Raw genomic sequence first — 20790 nt, forward strand, 5'->3', positions numbered from 1 at the left:
TACTCAAGGGTTGAGTGGGTATGTCTGTTCGGTATCCAAACTACCTTCTTAGCAACATACATTCCCAACAGCATACATCAGCCACGCGGACTCAATGTTCCCCTGATATGCATGTTTTTCAACTATTCAGCAAGCACAATCCAATCTTCGCCAGCATCGGGCTTCGCCTCGACCAACAGCGAAGGCTTTTCCAACACTCCAGTCGGTCTCAGCCTGTATTCCTCGCTCCAGGCTGCTCCTCCAGCTGTTGTCTGGTCAGTAAAATAATGGCACCGGGTTGATTGAAGACACTTACTTCGCCATTGATCAGGCCAACACCCAAAATATCCATCGACCAAGTGAATGTGACCAAACGAGTTGTAACGGTATCCAAACGCCGCAATAGAAATCTCGTGTTTCCCTACGTCGAGCTCCCCAAGATCCAGCTTCCTCGGCTGCAGTGCAATGTGACCAGTATTCTTCTTGTCCCACTGCACTTTTACGACTGGTGTGGCGAACTGCGGGACAGAGAGCGTGACGTTTGACGGGGAGGTCAGCGAGAAGGTGCAGTTGTAAGTAACGTTGCCCGCGTAGAAGGGATGGCCCTGAGTAACGATGTCTCCCCATCCGAAACTCTGCCGACGCTCACGCACTACTGGTAAGTTATCCTTGAGATCGACACTGAAACTGCCGAGCAGATAGACTCTCTCGAGGTTCGTTAATACTCCGAACGGCATGCTCAGTTCGATCACGTTCTTGCCCTTGCGAATAGTCCTCTTCGGCACTGCTACAGTCTTGATGTCCTCATCGACCCACCAAGACAGCTTTTCTTCACGGACAGGTAGCTTGTGGCCGTTGATGGTGATCCGGGCATTCTCTGGATTCTCCATCGCCAAGTAGGTGGGTGTTTTGATGATGAGCTTTGACTCGAACTCGAAGCGAAGGTCAACGTAGACCTTTGCCGCCCTCTCTGACTGTGGCACGCTCCACGGTTGCTTCCAGGCTGAGCCTTTGGCCGGTAGGCGAAGACGGGCCCGAATCTCGTTATCGATCTTGAGGATTTCTTGTCGTGAAGCATTCTCCCATGGGTCGTCATCGATTCTGTACGAGGCGTAGTCTAGCATGAGGACGTTTGGTTCGGATAATACGACCTCCTCAAGCTTCAGTTCAACGGCCTCTTGCTTGGGTGGTGTCAGCGTAATGGCGCCAGCTATGTCGACGAATGAGAGTTTCTCTGCCGGCACGGGGTAAAGTCTCAGTAGCAAGCTCGCGCATCCCTCGAAACGGTGATCCAGAACAGTCCAGCCATTTTCATACTTCGCCTGGTGGTGGGATGTCTTCCCGGTGAAGGTGTCTAGTACCTCAACGTCCCAGTCGCCCTTGATGTTGACCAAGGTATCGTAAGGGTTGTTCCTGTCCGTGTTGCAGATGAAGAGGAAACGCTCCCCGTCATCTTCGCGCATCTGGTACAGCAGCGTCTGCGTAGGGCTTCCATCCTTGAGGTCGATTTTCAAATCTCGATTTTCCGACACAGCTGATAGAATGTCGCCTTGGTCCCATGCAACTTGAAGGCGTGGTTCAATATCCAAACTCAAATCCGGTGATGGTACCTGGGCGTCGACGAGAACAGGACCGTCACCAGCAATGATGACCTTTCCACCTGCTGCTGCGAACTTCTTCACCACATCCAGGGTGGACGAACGGATGGTTCTCAAGCTCGGCAGAATGACCACGTCATATGAGCACTCTCCGACCTTCAGCGGCGAAGAAATATCATCGCCAATCTGATTCGGCAGGAGACTCTCTGCGATGAAGTCGAAGTCCACCAACCCATGCAGAAGCCAGTTCGTCAACTCCGCAAACCGTTGATCCCGACGCCCAATCTCATCGTCGCCGCTGTTGTTCGGGCCGAAGCACAGCCAGAAGCTCTCAATCGGATGAACAACCGCCACACGCGTGACGGCCTTGCCGCGGGTGAGCGCCACGCCGACCCTGGCGAAGTGGTCTTCGATGTATCCATATTCCTTATACCATGGACTTTGGTAGTTGATACTGGCAGGGTAATCGCGCTTCGCTTCGCCGGCCATGCTGAGCCAGCTGAGGTGCTGGACTCGGAATGTGATGCCGAGCGCCGCGTGCCAATCTCCGCATCCCTTGTGTCCCTCAAAGGTGAAGTACCAATGCGTACATCCGTATATCTCACTCATGGCTCCTCGGATGCCGTTCTGGCGGGCCACACTGGTACATTGCTTCGCGGTATTGTACTCGACCCAATCATTCAACAGGTCCATTCCCGGAAGAGACTGATTGCGGTAGCAGCGCATGGCTTCACCATGAGCAGTCGTCTGCTGCCGGAGTGTTGGTTCCTCCATCATATGTCCGTTAAGAAGGATGCCGTTCTTCTTACACCAGGCGCCGAGAAGATCAAGGAACGAGGTGACGAAGCGTTCACTGACGTGGTCGTGGAAACGATAGCGGGTCAAGCTCGGAGAATCTCCCGGGAGATCCCAGATGATCTCGGGGATGCCACTGACAAGATCCGCTTCATCGCCGTAGGTGGACTTGAAGGTGTCCGAAAGGTCTGCTGTCCAGGGCAGGAAGACGTCTTCGAGGCCGTCAGGACTCGAAAGCTGAGTCTTGATCGCGACCTGAGGCTCATCGGTAAAGATGCATGGGACAGTGGAGCCGAACTTGTCTCCGATCTTGTCCTTGTAGACCTCATGAGTACTTTCCACGAAGCGGTTCATAGCCTCGGTACTCATGGTATCGATGTATGTCTGGCCGTTGAACCAAGGCGATGGCGGGTTGATCTCGACGTAGGCATACCACACTCTGCCACCCGGCTCGGCATCCTCTCCTTCCTCAAGTTGGCGACTGGACTTGAGGCGCCCATTTTCATCGAGGGTGATGGAGAATCTTGCCAGTAAGTACCCTTGCTCACTTCGGCAAGCCTGGGCGGAACTCGGAGCGCAACCACTGAAGGTCGTGAGTAACAAGTCATGGGACACCATGAGTTCGACTCACCCTCCAAGCTCAACGGTACCATAGGGATGCGGCGTGAACAGAATATGCTTGGTTTTGTGTTCCGGATACTGCTTCACCACCTTCCCACCCGCGACCCCGGATGGCCATCGGTCATCGTCGTATCTAGCCGAGGTGAGCAACCTGAATGAGTGCTTTGAGACCCAAGCGGGATTGACTTACAGACAGGCGAGCATGCCCTTACTTTCGGCGTACTCGACGCAGTCTCGCACCCGATCCATGAACTCCGGGCCCATGTAGTCGGTATCAAGTCCGGTCCTGACATGCATATGAAATCCGCCCATGCCCATCTCCCGGAGATAATCGATCTGCCGCAGCAGCCTTTTCTTCTCGAGCTTCGTGTTCCATGACCATAGTGGGCAGCCTCGATACTCCGACGTCGGCTCCTTGAACAGATCTTGACTGAATGGTTTGGCGCTCTTCGGATAAGTCAGTGGATTCGGCTCCTCCTCCGGCGTTGGCGCCGCTACGGGGCCATTGGGTGTAGGCGGCTCATCTCCAATCGCTACGGATGAAGAGTCCATCTTGACAGTATTTCCGTGATCAAACTGAGGTCTGGATAGTCACATGAACTGTCGTGAAGTGAAAGGTCACGTTGAATTTCGAAAAACCATCGACTCTCCCTGCAGAATGTCGGGTACTGAACTGACGTTTGTGATCTCATGACTTGTTTCAACCTTAGCGCAGATCCCCGCACACGAGCGGACGCGGACACTTCGGCTGAAAACGGCGAGCGGTTGCTGACTGAAAACAAAAAACTCTCTTTTGAATCTTTTGCTGTGTACTTAGTGTGAGGGGAACACCACATGGGATTATCCCGAGAGGACCAAGAAAACATGTGTCCAAGACGCTAACATTCCATCGCGACCCCTCACATGCTCACGGCGCCCAAACAGACTTGTACTCCTTGGCGACATCTCGGAACTTGCGCGGCTGTTTACCCGTCAGTGCGAGCACGACGCTGTTCGTCCGGTTCTCGCTCCCGTTCTTGATGTTCGTGTCGAGGCCGCCCATCATCTCTGCGTAGTCCTGCGGCATGCCCTGGCTAACGAACCTGTCTTCCAGCTCCTTTCTTGAGAGATTCTTGTGCACGATCTTGCGGCCGAGGATCTCGGTGAGGATTTCTGCAATCTGTCGATGGTTGTTAGATGCACTGACTCTGCTTAAAAAACAGTCCGAGGACTTACTTCGCCATAGCTGAGAAGCTCAGGGCCGAGGATGAGATACTCGTCGTTAGGCGCGTCCTCTTGGGTAAGCAATTGGAACGCGCAAGCTGCAATGTCCGCGGTCGCGACCCATGGGACTTTCGCATCTGCCGTGGCCGAGTAGATGGTGCTCTCGTTCTTGATAGCATCTGTGTGGTTCGCCTGCTCAGCGAAGTTCTCTGCTCCATCATCAGCACGTTTGTCGACCTGCCAATCGACTCGCCTGCTCACGTTGGAACCACGTCGGTCGCAGCGCCGCCCATTCCACCACACCCCTGTGCCCGAGCTCCTTGAGATACGCATGCGGCCGGCTCATCGCGTAGCCATTGATGTCCGGCTCAAGTGAACTGCTGCTCAACAAAACAAATCGTTTCGTATTTCCCTTGAGTCGTGCCTGGTCGATGAAAGACTGCATGGGCGGCAGCATGTCGAGGATCGGCGGCGCGACGAGGAAGACGCTAGCTGCCCCGACGCTGAGGGCCGCCGTCCACGTCTTCTCATCGGACCAGTCAAATGCGATCGGCCTCACGTTATCGGCGTCCGGCTCCGTTGTGGATGCCCCGCTCCGGGAGGACTGGTAAGTCGGGATGCCGGTGCTGGCCAGGAGCTTGGTGATCTGCCGGCCTACCTTGCCGGTGCCGCCTAGGAGCAGGACAGTCTTGGTGTGGGCGTTCGAGGACATGTTGAATTTGCTTTGAACCGGAGGAATTTCAGTAAACGATGATGCTGAATGTTTCAGCATGATTAACTGGCAGAGTTGATGTGATTTATGGCACCGCGAATATGCAGGCCTTAGGGGCTTTAACGGAGCTAAGGCGGGGGAGTCGCGACGGATTTAAGCGGGCAACGTACAATTGCGAGCGGGCGACGTACGATCGAGTGAGAATGAATCCATCAATTTCCACGGCTTATTGGCGAACTTGAAGGATTGAGATGCGCGAACATTCACCCTTGTGAGTATGAATCATTTCAGAGTGTTTTTGAGCTTGATGGCGGTTATTCACAGCACCTCGCAGGGTGAGTATACTAGTGAACTAATCATTTCCAGATGTTAAAGTGTACCTGATTGTTTCTTTGAAAAACTTTTGTTCTTCATACTACGACTTTTGGTCCGTCATGCCATACTAGTTGTTCCCCTGGGTATCTATAGTCCCTTATTTCGCGTCCTCATGCCATCAGCAGAACGTCAACGCCTCTCCGAGTGAACATGCCATCCCTCTGCTGACATTGTACTTGCACATCAAAATCCCACTGCTCTCCAACTTCTCGCTGTCCACCATCTCCAACTTGAATCCGCCGTGGGGTGTCAGCGGGGTCTCCTCCAGCATCCTCGTTCCCTTTCCCAGCATAACGGGCATGATCGCCGCCTCCACCGAATCCAGCATTCCCGCCTTGAGGCACCGTCCCGCGAGCTGGCCCCCGCCCATGAGCAAGATGTCCCGACCTTCGTGGCTCTTGAGCTCGGCCACGTACCCGATGACATCCTCAGAAACAACGGTCACATCTGGGTGCTCCTCGGATTTCAGCGTCTGGCTGAAGACAATCAGGTTCTCTTTCGGTTGTTTCTTCAAGGGGTTCTGCTCGCCCATGGCGAACATGCACTCGTACGTCTTGCGGCCCATGACGAAGGTGTCAAATTGCGCATACCGCCTATCGAAGTCGACATTCGAGTCCTGTACGATCCAGCCCGTTGACCCGTCGGGAGGCGCGATGAAGCCGTCCACGGACGTAGCCACATTGTATCGCAAACGGCGCGTCGGTTCTTTCATTTTGAAGTGAGATGAAGTTTCTGTATGAGGTTGATCGTCGTCGAAAGCAATTCCCCAGATTTTGCGGCTTCATGCAACCTTTTAAGATAGTCTCACGATCAGAAGCAAGCTGTCAGATTGACGTCTGGTGCTAAAACGTCAGGGTCAGACGCCCATCAGAGGAGTCCGAGCCCCAGGTCCCCTGATATGCCTGGCCCGCGAACGGACTTCCGAAGACTCGGTAAGTTTCTGATGTCATTCCGTCTGCACTTCGTGGGAGCGTTGTCCGCTCCCTTGCGTGACGAGCCGCTGGGATGCGAGTGCGATCGACTGTGCCAGGACGCCTACGATCGGCATGGGTACCCGAAGTCCGGTCTGGGAGACGGAATTACGCCGTTGGGCTTGCGCTGGACTACTTGAACCGGCGACGGTGAGGGTTCGGTGAGAGGCAGCTGACTGACTGCGGGAGGAGTACGCCTTACATAGTTTCAGAAGCGGCAACTCTTGAGCAGTCTGTGAAACTGGCCCGGGGTAGTGACGTTACGAAGGCCGATGATCAGCCCAGATTCATCTGAGTAGGGTAACGGTTTGCTGCCGGGGCCTTGCTGAAATAGCTGGTTTTCCCTGGTGCTTTACCCCAGATCACGATGCTCTGAACATACCGCTAGCGTCATAAACAAGGCCATCTGAAGAGGGTCGCTGGCGGTTAAGCGTATGTTCTGACCAATCCATGCGTAGTACCGGGTCTATTCGTAGTTGAAGTTGGGACCAGGCACCCTCTATGATTCATGTCATTAATGTTAGAATGGAAGACGACCGTTCAATTGAATGATGAAAACACCGTGTAGAAGTCTGCTTTGAAGATTATGGTGAAGTGTGTATTTAGTTTCTGAAAGTACTTGGCAAGTTCTGCGGAACGCGGCGTGATATAAGTGTACCGGCGCGTTGGCTAAGGTAGGTACGGAGCGGTCACGTGGGCTCGGGACCCACCAGAAAGCTGCGACGACGAGTGAAGCCATCACGACATCATATGAGAATCAATAGGATCTTTTGGATGGTATTTCTGGTACCAAGCCATCGAGACGTATGTCACATATCAATGCCATAAAAAAAAATCCATAATGAGCCTGTGTGGTCATGAAAGCTAGATAGGAGGTTTAAGTGTTCAAGGTCGAAATGGTTCAGTCAATCAACCTTCCATGCAGCCATGCTTTGTAATTTTTTGCTGTGACCATCCTTATGTATCATTACCATTTGTTCGTTCACCTAGCTGTGTCCGCCACAATCTTCGAATTTCGATTCTTTATCATTCACGCGACCGGATCCCTAAGATCGCGCGATCCCGGTGAGCGGGGCAAGCTAGGTGCCTGGGGAACGTATCCGTAGTTCCGGAGCACAGAAAAGGGCTGTCGAGTGTCCGTAGTGTAGCAATGGAACCCAATCATCAACACGTCACGATTCAGGCCCCTGGCGCGCGTAACAATAGGATATAGGGGCTTCCTTTGCTACTTTAGACCTCAGCGGAAGTAGATTCCGCCAAGAGCGTCCCTCACACTGCTTCAAGCCCGTTCAATCAGACAAACAGATCACGACCTCCATATCCGTAGCAAAACCTGGCTTCATGAGTACTGATAAAGGATCAGCGCCCTGTGAAACGGCTGGCTTGGCTGAGGTCCAATGATGCCCTGGTCTCTGTTCCACGGGTAATGAGTTGTCATTAGAATGGGTGGGCCCCGGGACCAGCCGCCCCTGCAGACCGATTGACCGCCAACCAGATGCGATTGCAGACTCATTGGTCCGCCCTGCCAGCCATGCTTGGCATATTTGCCCTCCATGTGTCGCCAAAACAGGTCGATCAGGGGGAAGCGCAGCGCTTCCTTATCACTTGCCCACTCCACGATTCTCTTTTCCTACAAGGCTAATCCTTTCTCTCTTCCATCCCACGTGCCGGCGCATTACGGCAGGCAGTCAAACTGACATCTAACAACGAATCTGGTCGGGAAGCTGCCTTTGTTTGCTCGCGTCAGTTGCGCACACTATTACCGGCCCTGTGGTGAGCATCGCGAGCGATGGCATGGCAGCCATGGGAGAAGTTCAAGGCCGACCATCCCGCCACGGCGGACCGCATGGTTGAATCATGGACCGCCGTCAGGCCGTATCTGCCTCCGGTCAACTTCATCACAGTTCACTACGCCTACTTCATACTGACCGGGCTCATCTTTGCCGGCATCTTTCACGGACTCTCGAACCCGGCAAACAGCGTCACCTTCATCGACAGCCTTTTCCTCGTCTTCTCCGCCTTTACCACCTCCGGACTCAACACGGTCGACATCAGCCAGCTCAGTACCGCCCAGCAGGCTATCATAGCCTTGATGATGATGCTTGGCAGCCCCGTCTTCGTCTCCATCTTCACCATCTGGCTCCGCGCCCGCGTCTTTGAGAAGCGATTCGAGGACATCGTCGAGGCCGAACGAAACAGGAGGATCAAGAAGACCGGCCACATAGTGGGCATGGCTGGCGCCATGATTGGTCTTCCTGTCATGTCGTCCTTCAAGGGGTCTAAGCGGAAGAAGAAGAAGGGGAGACACGAGCGACAGGCCGAGGCAGACGCCTTCCAGCTGACGGGATTTACGTCCCGCGAGAAGGGCCACGGCCGGAGCCAAAGCCAGACCACCAATCAGGAGTCTGCACCACACGGCACCCTGGAGCCCATCGAGGAGGGCCAGAAGTTCGCCGTCTCCCACAGTTCCACCGAGCCGCTCTCGCCCAGGTCAAATGCCACCACCAGACGGAGGCCTGTCAGTCGTGATGACGGCCTGTCTATTTCAGAAGGCTTCGACTTCAAGACGTTCATCCACGAGAACAAGAAGTCGATCGGCAGGAACGGCCAGTTCTTCGACCTCACGGAGGAACAGCGCGAGTACCTGGGAGGCGTTGAATACCGGGCGCTCAAGATTCTCTTCACCATTGTCTGCGTCTACTTCGTCCTCTGGCAGCTGCTTGGCGCCATCACGCTCGGCGCCTGGTCATACGTGCACAACCAGGATGTAACGGCCGTCAATTCGCAAAATTCCTGGTGGGCCGGCATCTTCCTCGCCATCTCTTCGTTCAATAACGCCGGAATGACGCTCCTCGACGCAGGCGTGTCGGCCTTGGACAACGATGCCTTCGTCTTGACCATTGTTACCATCCTTTCCCTGGCTGGAAATGCTGCGTTCCCTGCGTTCCTCAGAGCGACCGTTTACTTCTGTAGCTTGGTTTTGAAGATGTGTGTTGGTGACGACGAGTACACCGTCTGGAAGGAAGCCTTCGATTTCATCCTGAAGTACCCTCGTCGTCTGTACATGATGATGTTCCCTGCCAAGGCCAACTTCGTTTTCGTCACCATGTTCTCCACCATCGCGGTCATGGACTGGGTCTTGTTGTTGGTTCTCAGCATCGGCAACTCTGCTATCGAGGCATACCCGGTTGGAAAGCGAGTTGGGCTGGCCATCTTTCAGGCACTCGGTAAGTCACCAAGAGTGGTTCCATTTTTTGCCAAGCAATGACTGACTTCTCTATCTTCAGCCATCCCTTCCTCGGGTTTTGCGGTTGTTTCTGTCTCCAGCCTCTATTTCGACGTTCTGGTCCTCTGGGTCATCGTGATGTACATTTCCGCATACCCGGAGATTATCGTCATGAGAAACTCAAACGTAAGTGAGATCTCTAGTCTAGCCGAGGCATCTGCTTTTCACTAACACGATTAAAGGTGTACGAAGAACGGTCACTTGGAATTTACACCACGGAACCCGAAAAGCCCGAGGACCCAGACGCGACCGCCAACGAGTCGACAGATGAACTCCTACCAACCGTTGAGCACGTCCTATCTGAACAGACGGTTGCCCTTAGCCAAGAGCGAACAGCAATTTCCGCATCAGGCGTGTCACAAGCAAAGCCGGGCATCCCCGCCAAGTCCGTCAAGAGGATAGCCGCCATCGGCCGGCGCGGCACCTCCTTCGTCGGCAAGCAGATCCAGAGTCGGATGAACAACTTCCAGGGCGTGGGCGTGACGACGAAGCCGCGGCTGAAGCGGTCCGCCGCCATCAACTTCGACAACCCGAACGGGGGGCCCCCGGGCTCCGCCTCCGCCGCGCTCGACGGCCACGTGAGCCTCGTGTCGCAGCACCTCCGGGGCCAGCTGTCGCACGACATCTGGGCCATCGCCTTCGCGCTGTTCCTGGTCACGCTGATCGAGACGTCCCACTCGATCACGGACCCGCGCTCCTACAGCGTCTTCAACTTCTTGTTCGAGATCGTGTCGGGGTACACCAACATCGGCCTGTCGATAGGCCTGCCGGGCCGCTCGTTCAGCTTCGCGGGCGGCTGGTACACGGGCTCGAAGCTGGTCATGATCATGATGATGATCCGTGGCAGGCACAGGGGTCTGCCAGTCGCGCTGGACCATTCCGTCAAGCTACCTGGGTGGGACAATGTCAAGAAGCAGAATGAGGACGCCGAGATTAGACGGAGTTTGCCTAGGAGTCGAACTACTTTAGAGTTATAGACCATTGGGATAGACTTGGCCCGTGAACGGGCGGTAGACAAAATAGATTTCATTTCGTGTTCAACAATGCTATGGTCCAAAGTTTTCTTTTTTCTATTCGCCAACAGACTGATCTCTGGGTAGATCGGAGGTGTAAGGTGCGTCTCGCCTTCCAGACGATGCTTTCCCAGAGTCCGTTGACCTTCACCAGTTCCAGTAACAGACCTGACGCTATTCACGTTTTGATGAGGTTTGAATGTCAGGCAATGCAGCTCCGCTGCTACGCTTTTATTTACAACTAAGCCGATAAAGCAAACCTTGATCAATGGAAAACAAAAACACGCGGTCGCATAGGTACTACAATGATTAGTCGCGAAGAACAGGTAAAAAGCAGTTTATGTACGACCACCTCAGAAATACTTCTGCTTCCCGGTTTTGCTCAACTCCCCCCTCACCGTCCCGTCGTTGAGCACCAACTCGACGTTGTGGTGCGCGCCCGCCATGGCCCTCACCCTCTTCCTCCAAACATGCGAGGACGTGACTCCCGCGCCGGCATCCGCGAGATCCCCATCCCGCGGCGGCGACGTCTTGAGCGCGAGGACGAACAACTCCTGCAGATCCCACCACGGCACGACGCTCAGCACGTGCATGCTCGGCCACCGACCCATCAGCTCCAACAGGATCCCGAAAAGCACCGTCAGCAGGTACAGGATGAGGACGGCGAAGTAGATGTACAGGACGGCCTTGCCGAAGTCCAGCGCTCGCGACGGCTTCCCGGTGCCCCAGCCGTATCTTTCGACGCTGAAATCGAAACCCATCGAGTCGGAAACGATGTCTTCTGGCGCTTGGCGGGCTGAGACGGAGCTCTCGGTGGCAGAATCAGAAGTCTCGTTCACGAGGGGCCCGTCATCTTTGCTGTACTGCGCGTTTACGCCAACCACGACCTGGGCGGCAGAACCCGAGCGTACCAGCGTCGAGCTCTCTGAGCCTGTGCGAGAGATGGCATCTGTGAGGTAGACGCCGAAGACTTTGCTCAGAAACGTCTCGGCCTGGGCCGACCCGATGGTACTGTTGTTGACAGCGGAGTATCGCGAGGTCGCCGTGCCGTTCCTCGACTCCTCCGCGACGGCAAAGTGGCGGACGAAACTTTCCGTGGCGGAGTAGTACTTTAAAGCCTTGGAGCCATTGACCATGACGGAAGACGCGAAGGATACCGGCGAGAGATACTGAAACCAGCTGGAGTCGAATTTCATAACGTATCCCTCCGTCGGTGCCCCAAAGGACTGCTTCTGGAACGTGCTGAGCATCGTATCGGGGTTGTTCAGGCCCGAGACGAGGGCGTCGCATTCGCTCGAGTCCGTGGAGACGGTGGCCGCGACCCAGCTCGCCAGGAAATTGCAGGCGAAAAGCCGGTCCTGGGTGTGATCGCCTCCGGGGTCGGGAAGCTGGCCGGCGATCTGCAGTATGGGCGTCCCGTTCTGGTACGCGAAGACGTTGGTCGTGATGAGCTGGCCCTGGCATTCTGGGGTATCCCACTGCGACGCGTTGATGGCGCGTGGCGGTGACGCTCGCTGGGCTTGCAGACAGGCGGTATCCCCGAAGCAGTTGAGCGATGAGACGGGGTAGTTCAGTGAGCCATTGTTGGCGAGAATCTCTGCCTTGGGAGCAACGTAGCATTTTGACTGCACGAACGGCTGGAAGATTGGGTTGCTGGCTTGCAGGTTGCTTGGGTCCGCGGAATCGATGCGTCTGGTGTTGAGTCGGTAGGGATAGTCGCCGTTCATGTCCCCGCCGTTGTCATTGCCATTGCCGTTATCGATGTAGCTCTTGACTAGCCCGAAGTTGATGTTCAAGTGATGAGACGGCGTAGTGGACAGGATAGGCGGGTCTTGGACGCTGGAATCTGTGATTTCGGTGATCATGAGTTGACGACGTAGGTTGGTTGAGGAATCGGAGAAGGTGACCTGATTCGACAATCCAGTCGTGGCGAATCCGCCAGCCCAGTTCCAAATCTCGGTGAAGCCTCCGGCGGGGCATGCTGCGTTGTAGATGCCTTCGACCTCGGTGCAACCCCGAGTGTTGTTCCATGGTGCGCTGTCGGTGAAGAGTGTCGGCCACACCTGAGTAGGTTGCGTTTGGTACAGGAGAGGTGTGCTGACGTTCCCAAAAGCTCTCGTATGGTCCATTGGAAACCACTGCAGCGATGGGAGGAGCAAGGCGCCCGCGGCAGGCAGGAGGATGATGGTGATCAGGGTCGCCAAGATGAAGAACAAGGCCATCATCAACTCCCAGAAGGCGAGACTGAACATCCCATGACGCCAGAAAGGTAGCGAGAAGAGATAGCGGAAGTCGCCGACGCGGTAGCCGCCGGTGAGAAAACCCAGACGAACGCCGCCGCCTATGAGTCTCCGGCGAAGCATGCTGATAGCCATGGCAGACAGCGAGAGAACAACCAGAATCTCCCATATTTTGAGGAGGACCAGCAGGAGAACCTCGACGCCCTTGGGGGTCAGGTTCACCCTCCTTGGGCCTTCCAAGCGGTACCAGAAGCGCTCTCTCGAGGCGAACCAGAGGAGGACGGCGGTTAGAATGATGGCCGGGATGTGGATCAGCCATCCACTGAAATGGATGTAACGTCGCCAGCCGTGGCGGGTGATGGGCTTCGGCACTCGTGGATGCTCGCTTGGGGGTTCGTCGGTGTTGCCGTTTGAGCTGTTGCTCCGGCTAGCATCGATGTAGCGATCCTTCTCGGTATGCAACCTTGGCACCTGAGCGGATGGACCGGGGATTGCAGGCTGTTGCTGCGGCCGGGGCCCTTGAAGCGGTGGTCCTCGGGGAGGTAATCCCTGGGGAGGTAGTCCTTGGGGAGGTAGTCCTTGAGGAGGTTGACCTTGGGGAGGTTGGCCTTGCGGAGGCATTTCTCGGGGAAGTGTTTCTCGGGGAGGTCGAGGGGGCGGGCCTTGCGAAGATGCTCCTGGAAGAGACGGTTCTTGGCCCGGCGTGTGATGAGTATGCGGATGGCTGGAGAGGCTTCCGCCTCGAAGATCTGGCTGTCCGGAACGTGGGGTCTGATCAGTGACAATGATGTGACTGTTGTGGCCATTGTGCCCTCCACCGCCGTCAACGTTGTTCCCCGAGCGAGTTGGGTTATGGGATACGTGAGTTTCGGAGGAATCATCCCCTTCCACAGAACCACCATGTCCATGGATCTCCTTAGATGTACGACCCGACGTCCCGGTTGATGTATGAGGCTGGCCGGAAGATCCATCGCGCTCCGTATTGTGATAGCCTCCATTGTGGTGGATGTGCTCTGTTGTGGTGCTGTGTTCAGTCTTGTCGCTGTGCCCAGTCTTGTTACTGCGCTCCGTCGTGTAACTGTGCCCCGTGTTATCACTGCGTTCTGTCTTCGGGGTGTTCATAGGATGGCCATTGTTCCCATGCCGAGAAGTATTGTCAGAGGTGTGCCCGTCGACATAGATCACCCGGCTGCCGCCCCCAGTCTGTTGATTCTGCCTCGAGCTGGTAGTCCTGTCGGTCGTATTGGTTTGGCCAGGAGACCTGTCGAAGTCTGTGTTGTGGGAGTGTTCGTCCCCGTGGCTACGCTCAGAGCTAGAGCGGTTCTTCGATATGCCAGTAGTGGTAGAACGACCGCCGCCCCCCTTATGATGATGCCCATGGTGGTGCGAGCGGGAGCTATCGCTGGATACTTCGCTGTGGCCGGAACGATCATCACGTGTCGTGTTGTGATTGTGCTCAGTGCGAGAGTCGTTGTCGAAAAGGCCCGTTTGACCATAGAACCCACCGCCTCCCATGTTGTGTCCATGCGAAGACCGGTTGTTCTGATTGTGTTTGTTGGTGTCGTGGTGAACATGAGTGTGATGAGAAGGCGGCTTGTCTGAAGTATGGTGATTATGCTCGGTTCGAGAATGGTCATCGGAACTACTAGAAGTATGTCTCAAGACGCCAGTGTTGACTGTGCCATGGCTATGACTGGAGCCCGTTGTCTCGTGCCTTGAGGAATTATGCCTCCCGTTATCATGAGTTTGCTCGGATCGAGAGATGCCGCGGGAGGTGTCGTTCGAGTCCCTATACCCATGGTGAAAAGTATCATGTGCATCGTCCGAGGTATCAAAAGCAACTTTGCGGTTGTTGTTTTGACGGGTTTCGTGCTGACCATAAGATTCATCGCGGCCGATGTTGTGGCTTCGCTCAGAGATGTTGTCCAGGAAGAGCTTGTGAGAGTTGTTTTGGGAATCACCTCTCACATCACTGTGCTCGTGTTTGTTATGCTGGGGCACATCGCGGGAGGTATGATGCTTGTGAGAGGTGTCTTGGCAGGTATCTCTCCCAGTGGTGTGCTGATGTGACGAGTCGTGGGAGATACCACGTCCTCCACCGTGATTATGAACAGAGTCGTGAGGAAAGTGATGATGTCCCGAACCATGGTTATGTGTAGCATTGTGGGAGTAAACACTAGATGAGCTGCGAGAGCCATCACTCCTGTTGTCGGGCGCATGTCGCGCATCATCAAAGCTACCCTTATGGGAAATAGCGTGTCCCGTATTGTGGCTGTGATCGGCAAGACTTGATGAGCCTGTACCGCTCTCGTGTGTATGGTTGTAAGGCCCATCTCCTATGAGTATCTGCGACAAATCGTAGGAGAGAGAGCGACTGCCACGAGAGGGGCGGTCCCAATCGTCGTATTCACTCCGAGGGAAACCGCGGAATCCTTCGTTGGAGGTCTTCTTAGAGATATCGTGAGTGGCATGTCTGGAGCTGTCGCTGGCGCTGTCGCTGCAGATCTTGCAGGTTGCGTCGTGCGAGTTAACGTCACGCGAGGCATCGTTGGATGTTCTGTGGGAAGCGTCGCCCCAAAGACTGTACGAAGGGAAGTTGCGAGAATAGCTCCCAGAGATATCAATACCGGCGTTTTGGTCGACGGCCTTGGAATTCTGGTTGCAGATATCGCAGGGCGTGTTATCGGTGCAAATGTCACAAGACTTGCTATGGCTGATGTCGCCGTGTGATATGTCTTTCAAGTTGTCGCGGGAGAGGCTCTCGGACATTCGGCGAGCAATATTGCGAGAGCCATTGCTTCGATCGTTGAAGAAGGCATCGTTGGATCGGTCAAAGGAGTAGGAGTTGCTGAAGGATCGGGTGTGGTGTGAGGCGGTGCGGGGAGGCGCACGCGGAGTGTCGTCTTGTGAGGAAAACTGACGAGAGATGGAACGAGTCTCTTGGGAATACGAAGGGCTTTCGTGGGAAACAGTGCGAAGGCCCCCGATAGAGTAGCGTGAGGAGTACATGTTGTCTGGCAAGGTAAGCTGCGCACAGCTCGATGAGAATCCTTGACGGAAAAACACGGAACTATGAAGAGACAGTTCTTGGATGCTGTTCTACGACTTCCATTCCCTGATTCGGAGCTTATTCGTTCCTCATATATCGGCAAGAACGTGGGCAGTCTATCATATCCCGAGCTATTCTCTTCCGAAAGCAGCACTTATTTCTCAGTTTCGTTTGTTACTCATGTCTTGAGGTCAAGTGGCAAGACGAAGCCGTCAATTCTTCAAGATCTACACGGTAATTCTGAACTTCAAGGGGGGAAACACGTGGACAGAAGGTCTCTGCCAGCACCCTGGTAACAAGCACCGCTCGGCTGCCGTGTCTGAATGAGGACATTCATTTTGAAAGCAGATGTTCATCAGAACGCTACCCCATGCCCTGTCTCAAGGATTGGATTCTCGAAACATGTATCCGAGACTGGCCGACTGGCACATGAAATACGATGTGTGTGGTATTGGGTATTGTAATCGCACCTTTCCATGGGGCGTCCCGACGAACCTTTACCAAAACCATGTTCGCACAGGGTCAGGGTCTGTCTAAGACAGATATTCAGAGTGCCCAAAGCGGTTTCTCATAAGGCTTGGGAAGCAATACTGGGTGGAGCCCCTCCGGATCGCCCACGAAGATTGCCCTCTTCAGAAACCCTCAGTTATTCTTCGACGCCTGAAAGACGTGGAGGAGGAACAAGGCAACATCCATCTATGAACTATCACTCGTTTACGACTTAGTTCGCGCTGGGTCTTGTTCAAAGCCCAAGAAAACTGGAACGTATGTTCCGACTAAAGCAACGTTAGAAGGGCCATATCGACTATGTGGACTCAAGAAGCCCGAGAGAGCCCTGATTTTTGTCTGGTCCAGAACTAAATGTACCAAATGAGATTAGTATCTAGCAATGACATGTAGTCGTGTGAGTTACATGAGGCATTCCAGAACCTATAGATGCTGAATATCAACAAGACCACGGAGTATGTGGGGGGCCAAGATATTCAACTTCATGGTCAGTGATCGGGATCCGAGACCCGCCGTACTGACCTGAAGTCTTGTGTTGCTTGTGATGCCTGCCGCAAAAGATCCATGTCTCACTGGCAAAACCGACATTCAACAAGTCCGAATTAGATTTGCCAATGAGCCTCACTGTCCCAGCCGTTTCAAGCCTCTAATGATCGACGGCCCGCTAGCCATATGACGCGGGCTACAGTATAAAACGGAAGGGACCCGTTCATGCATGCAGAGAGATTCGGCCGAGGGAGAATTGAAAACGGGCCGCTCCGGACGGGCGGCCCATGATGAATCGGGCTGCGGCTGAAGGTGGCGCCGAGACTGAGACAGCCCCTCGACAGATGCCTCCCCATTTATCTTAGCGTGATCTGGTCTGATCTGAACGTGCCTATCCTATTTCAAGCCCGGGTACTGATGCATTATACCGCCATACCCTTTTAGGTCTGTGGCTGGATTTCCCAAAGACGGAAAGACCCCCTACTTAGACACTTCAAGCGTGCCAAGTTACCTTGGCGATCATATGGCACGGCGGTTATGGCACGGAGATGTGTCGGGTTCATCAACTCTAGGTCTTTGCAACCCTGAGACAGAAGAGGGGTTCTGAGGGCTTCTTGTTGTTGTGTCTCTAGTTTGAGACCATCTTGGCTCTATTCGGGATCCACGAGTATCAACATGACTCCAGACGTAGACCTGTCTTCCGTGTGTTATGATTCAGCACCCTTTTGCATCCGAAATTCGGCCCGGGAACACAAAATGCGTCCTATACCAGCGACGACACATAATGAACGGCTTTTAAGAACATGTGACTGATGCACACATGAGCAGGTAATGCCCATTCATGACCACAGAAAGATTACATGCATACCAAAGCAAGGTGCTTGACTTTCTGCATCACTCAACCAGGAACCCGATGATCAGACCTTTACTAACAACATACATCGCGTCTGCTTCTTGATAAGGGCTCAGTAGCACCGAAGTAATGACCACGGGCCGGTCCCTCATTGCACGTGGAATGCCTTTAGCAAGCCTCCGGAACCGTTTTGTTGGGGCTAGGAAGGACGGCGTCCGGCCCGAACTGGACTAATGTCGGCCGCTAAGTGTTGCCTGCCGCGAGTGGTTTGCTCACTCTAGGAGCAACGGCTGCATACGGCATTGAGAGGGGCTCCAGAGTCAATGGTAGGAAGAACTTTGTCGAGATGATCTGGTCGATACGTGAGAGCAGAAAGCTGGTTGTTGAGCCGAGTCCGAAAGATCAAGATAGAAACAGAGCGTCTAGTTTGGCCTTAAGAGGCTTGAAGATATTAAGAGGATTACTTCTTGATGTGATCTTCCTACGAGACAACAATTCAAATTTCACCTTGGCAGTGAAAGCTTTGGGCTCCAACTATTTTTACCCCTCCACGGCACTGACGCAGGTAGAAGTTATAGATCTATACTGCCTTGGGAGCTCATGAATTTTTATATTCATGGAGCGAATTCATAGAAGACGAATAGGGTCATATTTCTCATGGAAGCAGAGCTGAACATTCTAAGAATTTCTCATCTTGGCTGAGCCCAAACGCTCAAGTAAGACTAACTCAGATCTATCCGTCAATGTACACCATCCTGAGAACCCAAATAAAAAAATAGTCATCATGTTGTGGGCTTCAGTGTTGGAAGCATTGCAACTTCGCTTCCGTAAGTCGTTGCCGAGCTTCAATAGCTGGGCATGTCCCGACGACTAAGAACATTGTGGATGCTTCCAAAGGCTTAAAAATTCATAAGGCATGCATGGCACTTCTAGATCTTTACTGTGTGCTCTAGAAAGAAATCGTTACAGAATGGTCATGATTCCATCGTCAAATGCATCTTTGATTCACAGGCGGGAGCCTGCCTAACGGCTCGTCAAAGCGAAGCGTTTGAAGCGGTGAAGTTTCTTTCTGCCAGCACTGCTTCCTTTTTCTTTTCTGTCTTTGAAGGTGTGGAAACTCACTGAATCTTGCCCATCCAGCCCCTGCGGACGGATCACTTAAGTTCCTGAAGTCCTCCCCAAGATCAGTCTCACCAACTTGTCTCTCATCAATCTTGACCACTTCACCATCACTCTCCGCAACAATGGCGAAAATCCTTCACCTTCCCCCCGAGATCATTGATCAACTATGCACCCACATCCGCCCGATGACTCCAACGAGAATACTCTTCGCCAGCGACACTTCCAACCCTGGCGCTCAGATGTCATGGAACGCCCTGTACAGCCTGTCAATGACCTGCCGATACCTGCGAGCCGCGATCGCCGACAGCGGTCTCTTGTACCGCTCCATCCGGATGCTACGCTCACCGGACCGTCTCATCCCGCTCCTGAAGCTGATCAAGAACAAGCCGGCAGTCGGCGCCGCCATCCACCAAATCTGGATGGTCGTGGACGACGATGGCAATCCACCCTGCGTCGAGCTCTGCTTCAGCGAGGCCGCCATGCTCAGAAAGATGTCGAGGACCTACAATATCAATGTCTTCAACAACCTGAGGGATTTGGGATCGAACATCTACTACCGCGGAAGTGCCGGACCCCTTCTGAGTCTTCTGTTGGCTCACACACCGCGTGTGAGGGACATCGGCTTTCTCATCTGCAGCACGTTCGAGGGAGACAGGACGAGCTCGGATCAACGCCCTGAGCTATCACATTTGAAATCGCTCTCTCTCAGCTCGGAGTATTCTCTTGAAGACGCCGGCGCCAAGACCCTGGGTGTTCTTCTCAAGTCGGGGTTCGTGGAGAATCTGTACTTGGAGAGCATGTTCATCAAGACAAGCAAGATAATGCTGCCGTCGTGGTTCAAGAACACTTCCTCTTTGACGATGGACGGAATCAACCTCAAACCCAGCAAGCTTCGTTCCATCCTGGGGGGATGTGCCCCCCTCCACACGTTCAGATACACTCGGCAAAAGGACGACGAGAGCCTGATCTTGGACCCCCCGACACTCGTCAGCATGCTTTCGGAATCCCACGGAAAGACGCTCCGCACTCTTTGCATCAATGATCGCCAAGAATGGCTGTACAATTATAGAGCCAGAGTCGGTTCCCTCAAGGCCTTCGTCAACGTCGAGAGCCTGTGGCTCGACACCACCATTATCGACGGGGTTGATCGTCTTCAACGGGAGACGGTCTCCGAGCACCGTGCTGTACAGAGGCAGGTCTTGGAAGCCCTTCCACGCTCCTTGAAGAGGATGTTCCTTGCCAACGGTGCTTTCGGCCGAGGGCCTATGAAGTGCGTGTCCGTGTCCAGTGAGCTGTCGGAGACGAAAAAGATGGTTTCCGGCCTGGGTGAGGTTTGGTGGGGGGAGCAATTTGTGGCGGGCAGGATTGGAGAGGAGATTGCGCCTGAGAAGGACAAGGCGGCATACAAAGCCTATCTGACGGCTTCGGAGTGGGAGTAGTTTCAGCGTGGACACTTTGTACAATGATCATTCCGAGAACATGTTCAGCTGGGCTAGAAGCTGAGCACCGTAATTGCAGAACTGAATGAGACTGCCTAAGTTTTCATTCTGAGAATGCCGTGCAACTCATGTTGTTAGCTTGATTCAAGAAACACTGGCATCAGTCTATGGTTGCCTCCAGCCCTATTGCCTATGATAAACCCAAGCTCCAAGGTCACACTACCTTGGTCTGATGGGGCGAAAGAACTTGCATCGGTTATAGTCTATGCATTCTTGGTCATGAACTCATTGTCTTCTTTTTAGATTTGGGTGCCTTCTTCCGGGAATCAGATGTCTTGAGGCACAGATAATTCTTACTATTAGGTGATTTAACGTCGATGTTTAGCTACTCACACAATGGGAGAACACAAAATCAAGTACCACTTAGTAAGAAACGTGCTGATTCTTGGTACCTTACGCATAGAGTGCCGTGGTGCTGTCGTACTATGACTTTGTTGGGCAAGTCAGCGATGGCCTCTCTTTCCATCCGCTGCCCTGAGGT

The 20790-nt window shown here is 53.9% G+C and overlaps 6 protein-coding genes across 6 annotated transcripts; 2 read left to right on the forward strand and 4 right to left on the reverse strand.

Moving 5' to 3' along the window:
- Positions 1–122: 122 nt before the first annotated feature.
- CkaCkLH20_07269 (glycoside hydrolase family 2) lies at positions 123–3545 on the reverse strand (the record flags this gene model as incomplete). The annotated part of the gene is made up of 4 exons (XM_038889986.1): positions 123–244; positions 296–2955; positions 3004–3126; positions 3184–3545. The coding sequence occupies 4 exons, from the start codon at positions 3543–3545 to the stop codon at positions 123–125; spliced, it is 3267 nt and encodes a 1088-aa protein (XP_038744910.1).
- Positions 3546–3900: 355 nt separating this feature from the next.
- On the reverse strand, positions 3901–4968 carry CkaCkLH20_07270 (family ergot alkaloid biosynthesis protein; the record flags this gene model as incomplete). The annotated part of the gene is made up of 3 exons (XM_038889987.1): positions 3901–4152; positions 4209–4405; positions 4458–4968. 3 exons carry the CDS (start codon positions 4966–4968, stop codon positions 3901–3903), a joined length of 960 nt encoding a protein of 319 aa, XP_038744911.1.
- A 433-nt stretch (positions 4969–5401) lies between these two features.
- CkaCkLH20_07271 (bifunctional deaminase-reductase domain protein) lies at positions 5402–5995 on the reverse strand (the record flags this gene model as incomplete). The annotated part of the gene is made up of 1 exon (XM_038889988.1): positions 5402–5995. The coding sequence occupies one exon, from the start codon at positions 5993–5995 to the stop codon at positions 5402–5404; it is 594 nt and encodes a 197-aa protein (XP_038744912.1).
- Positions 5996–8043: 2048 nt separating this feature from the next.
- On the forward strand, positions 8044–10517 carry CkaCkLH20_07272 (uncharacterized protein; the record flags this gene model as incomplete). The annotated part of the gene is made up of 3 exons (XM_038889989.1): positions 8044–9481; positions 9542–9666; positions 9723–10517. 3 exons carry the CDS (start codon positions 8044–8046, stop codon positions 10515–10517), a joined length of 2358 nt encoding a protein of 785 aa, XP_038744913.1.
- A 389-nt stretch (positions 10518–10906) lies between these two features.
- CkaCkLH20_07273 (uncharacterized protein) lies at positions 10907–15802 on the reverse strand (the record flags this gene model as incomplete). The annotated part of the gene is made up of 3 exons (XM_038889990.1): positions 10907–13208; positions 13265–13835; positions 15175–15802. The coding sequence occupies 3 exons, from the start codon at positions 15800–15802 to the stop codon at positions 10907–10909; spliced, it is 3501 nt and encodes a 1166-aa protein (XP_038744914.1).
- Positions 15803–18932: 3130 nt separating this feature from the next.
- On the forward strand, positions 18933–20249 carry CkaCkLH20_07274 (uncharacterized protein; the record flags this gene model as incomplete). Its single annotated transcript, XM_038889991.1, has 1 exon — positions 18933–20249. One exon carries the CDS (start codon positions 18933–18935, stop codon positions 20247–20249), a length of 1317 nt encoding a protein of 438 aa, XP_038744915.1.
- Between the last annotated feature and the right edge of the window lie 541 nt (positions 20250–20790).

The sequence above is a fragment of the Colletotrichum karsti genome, assembly GCF_011947395.1.
Source record: "Colletotrichum karsti strain CkLH20 chromosome Unknown Scaffold22, whole genome shotgun sequence".
Lineage (NCBI taxonomy): Eukaryota > Fungi > Ascomycota > Sordariomycetes > Glomerellales > Glomerellaceae > Colletotrichum > Colletotrichum karsti.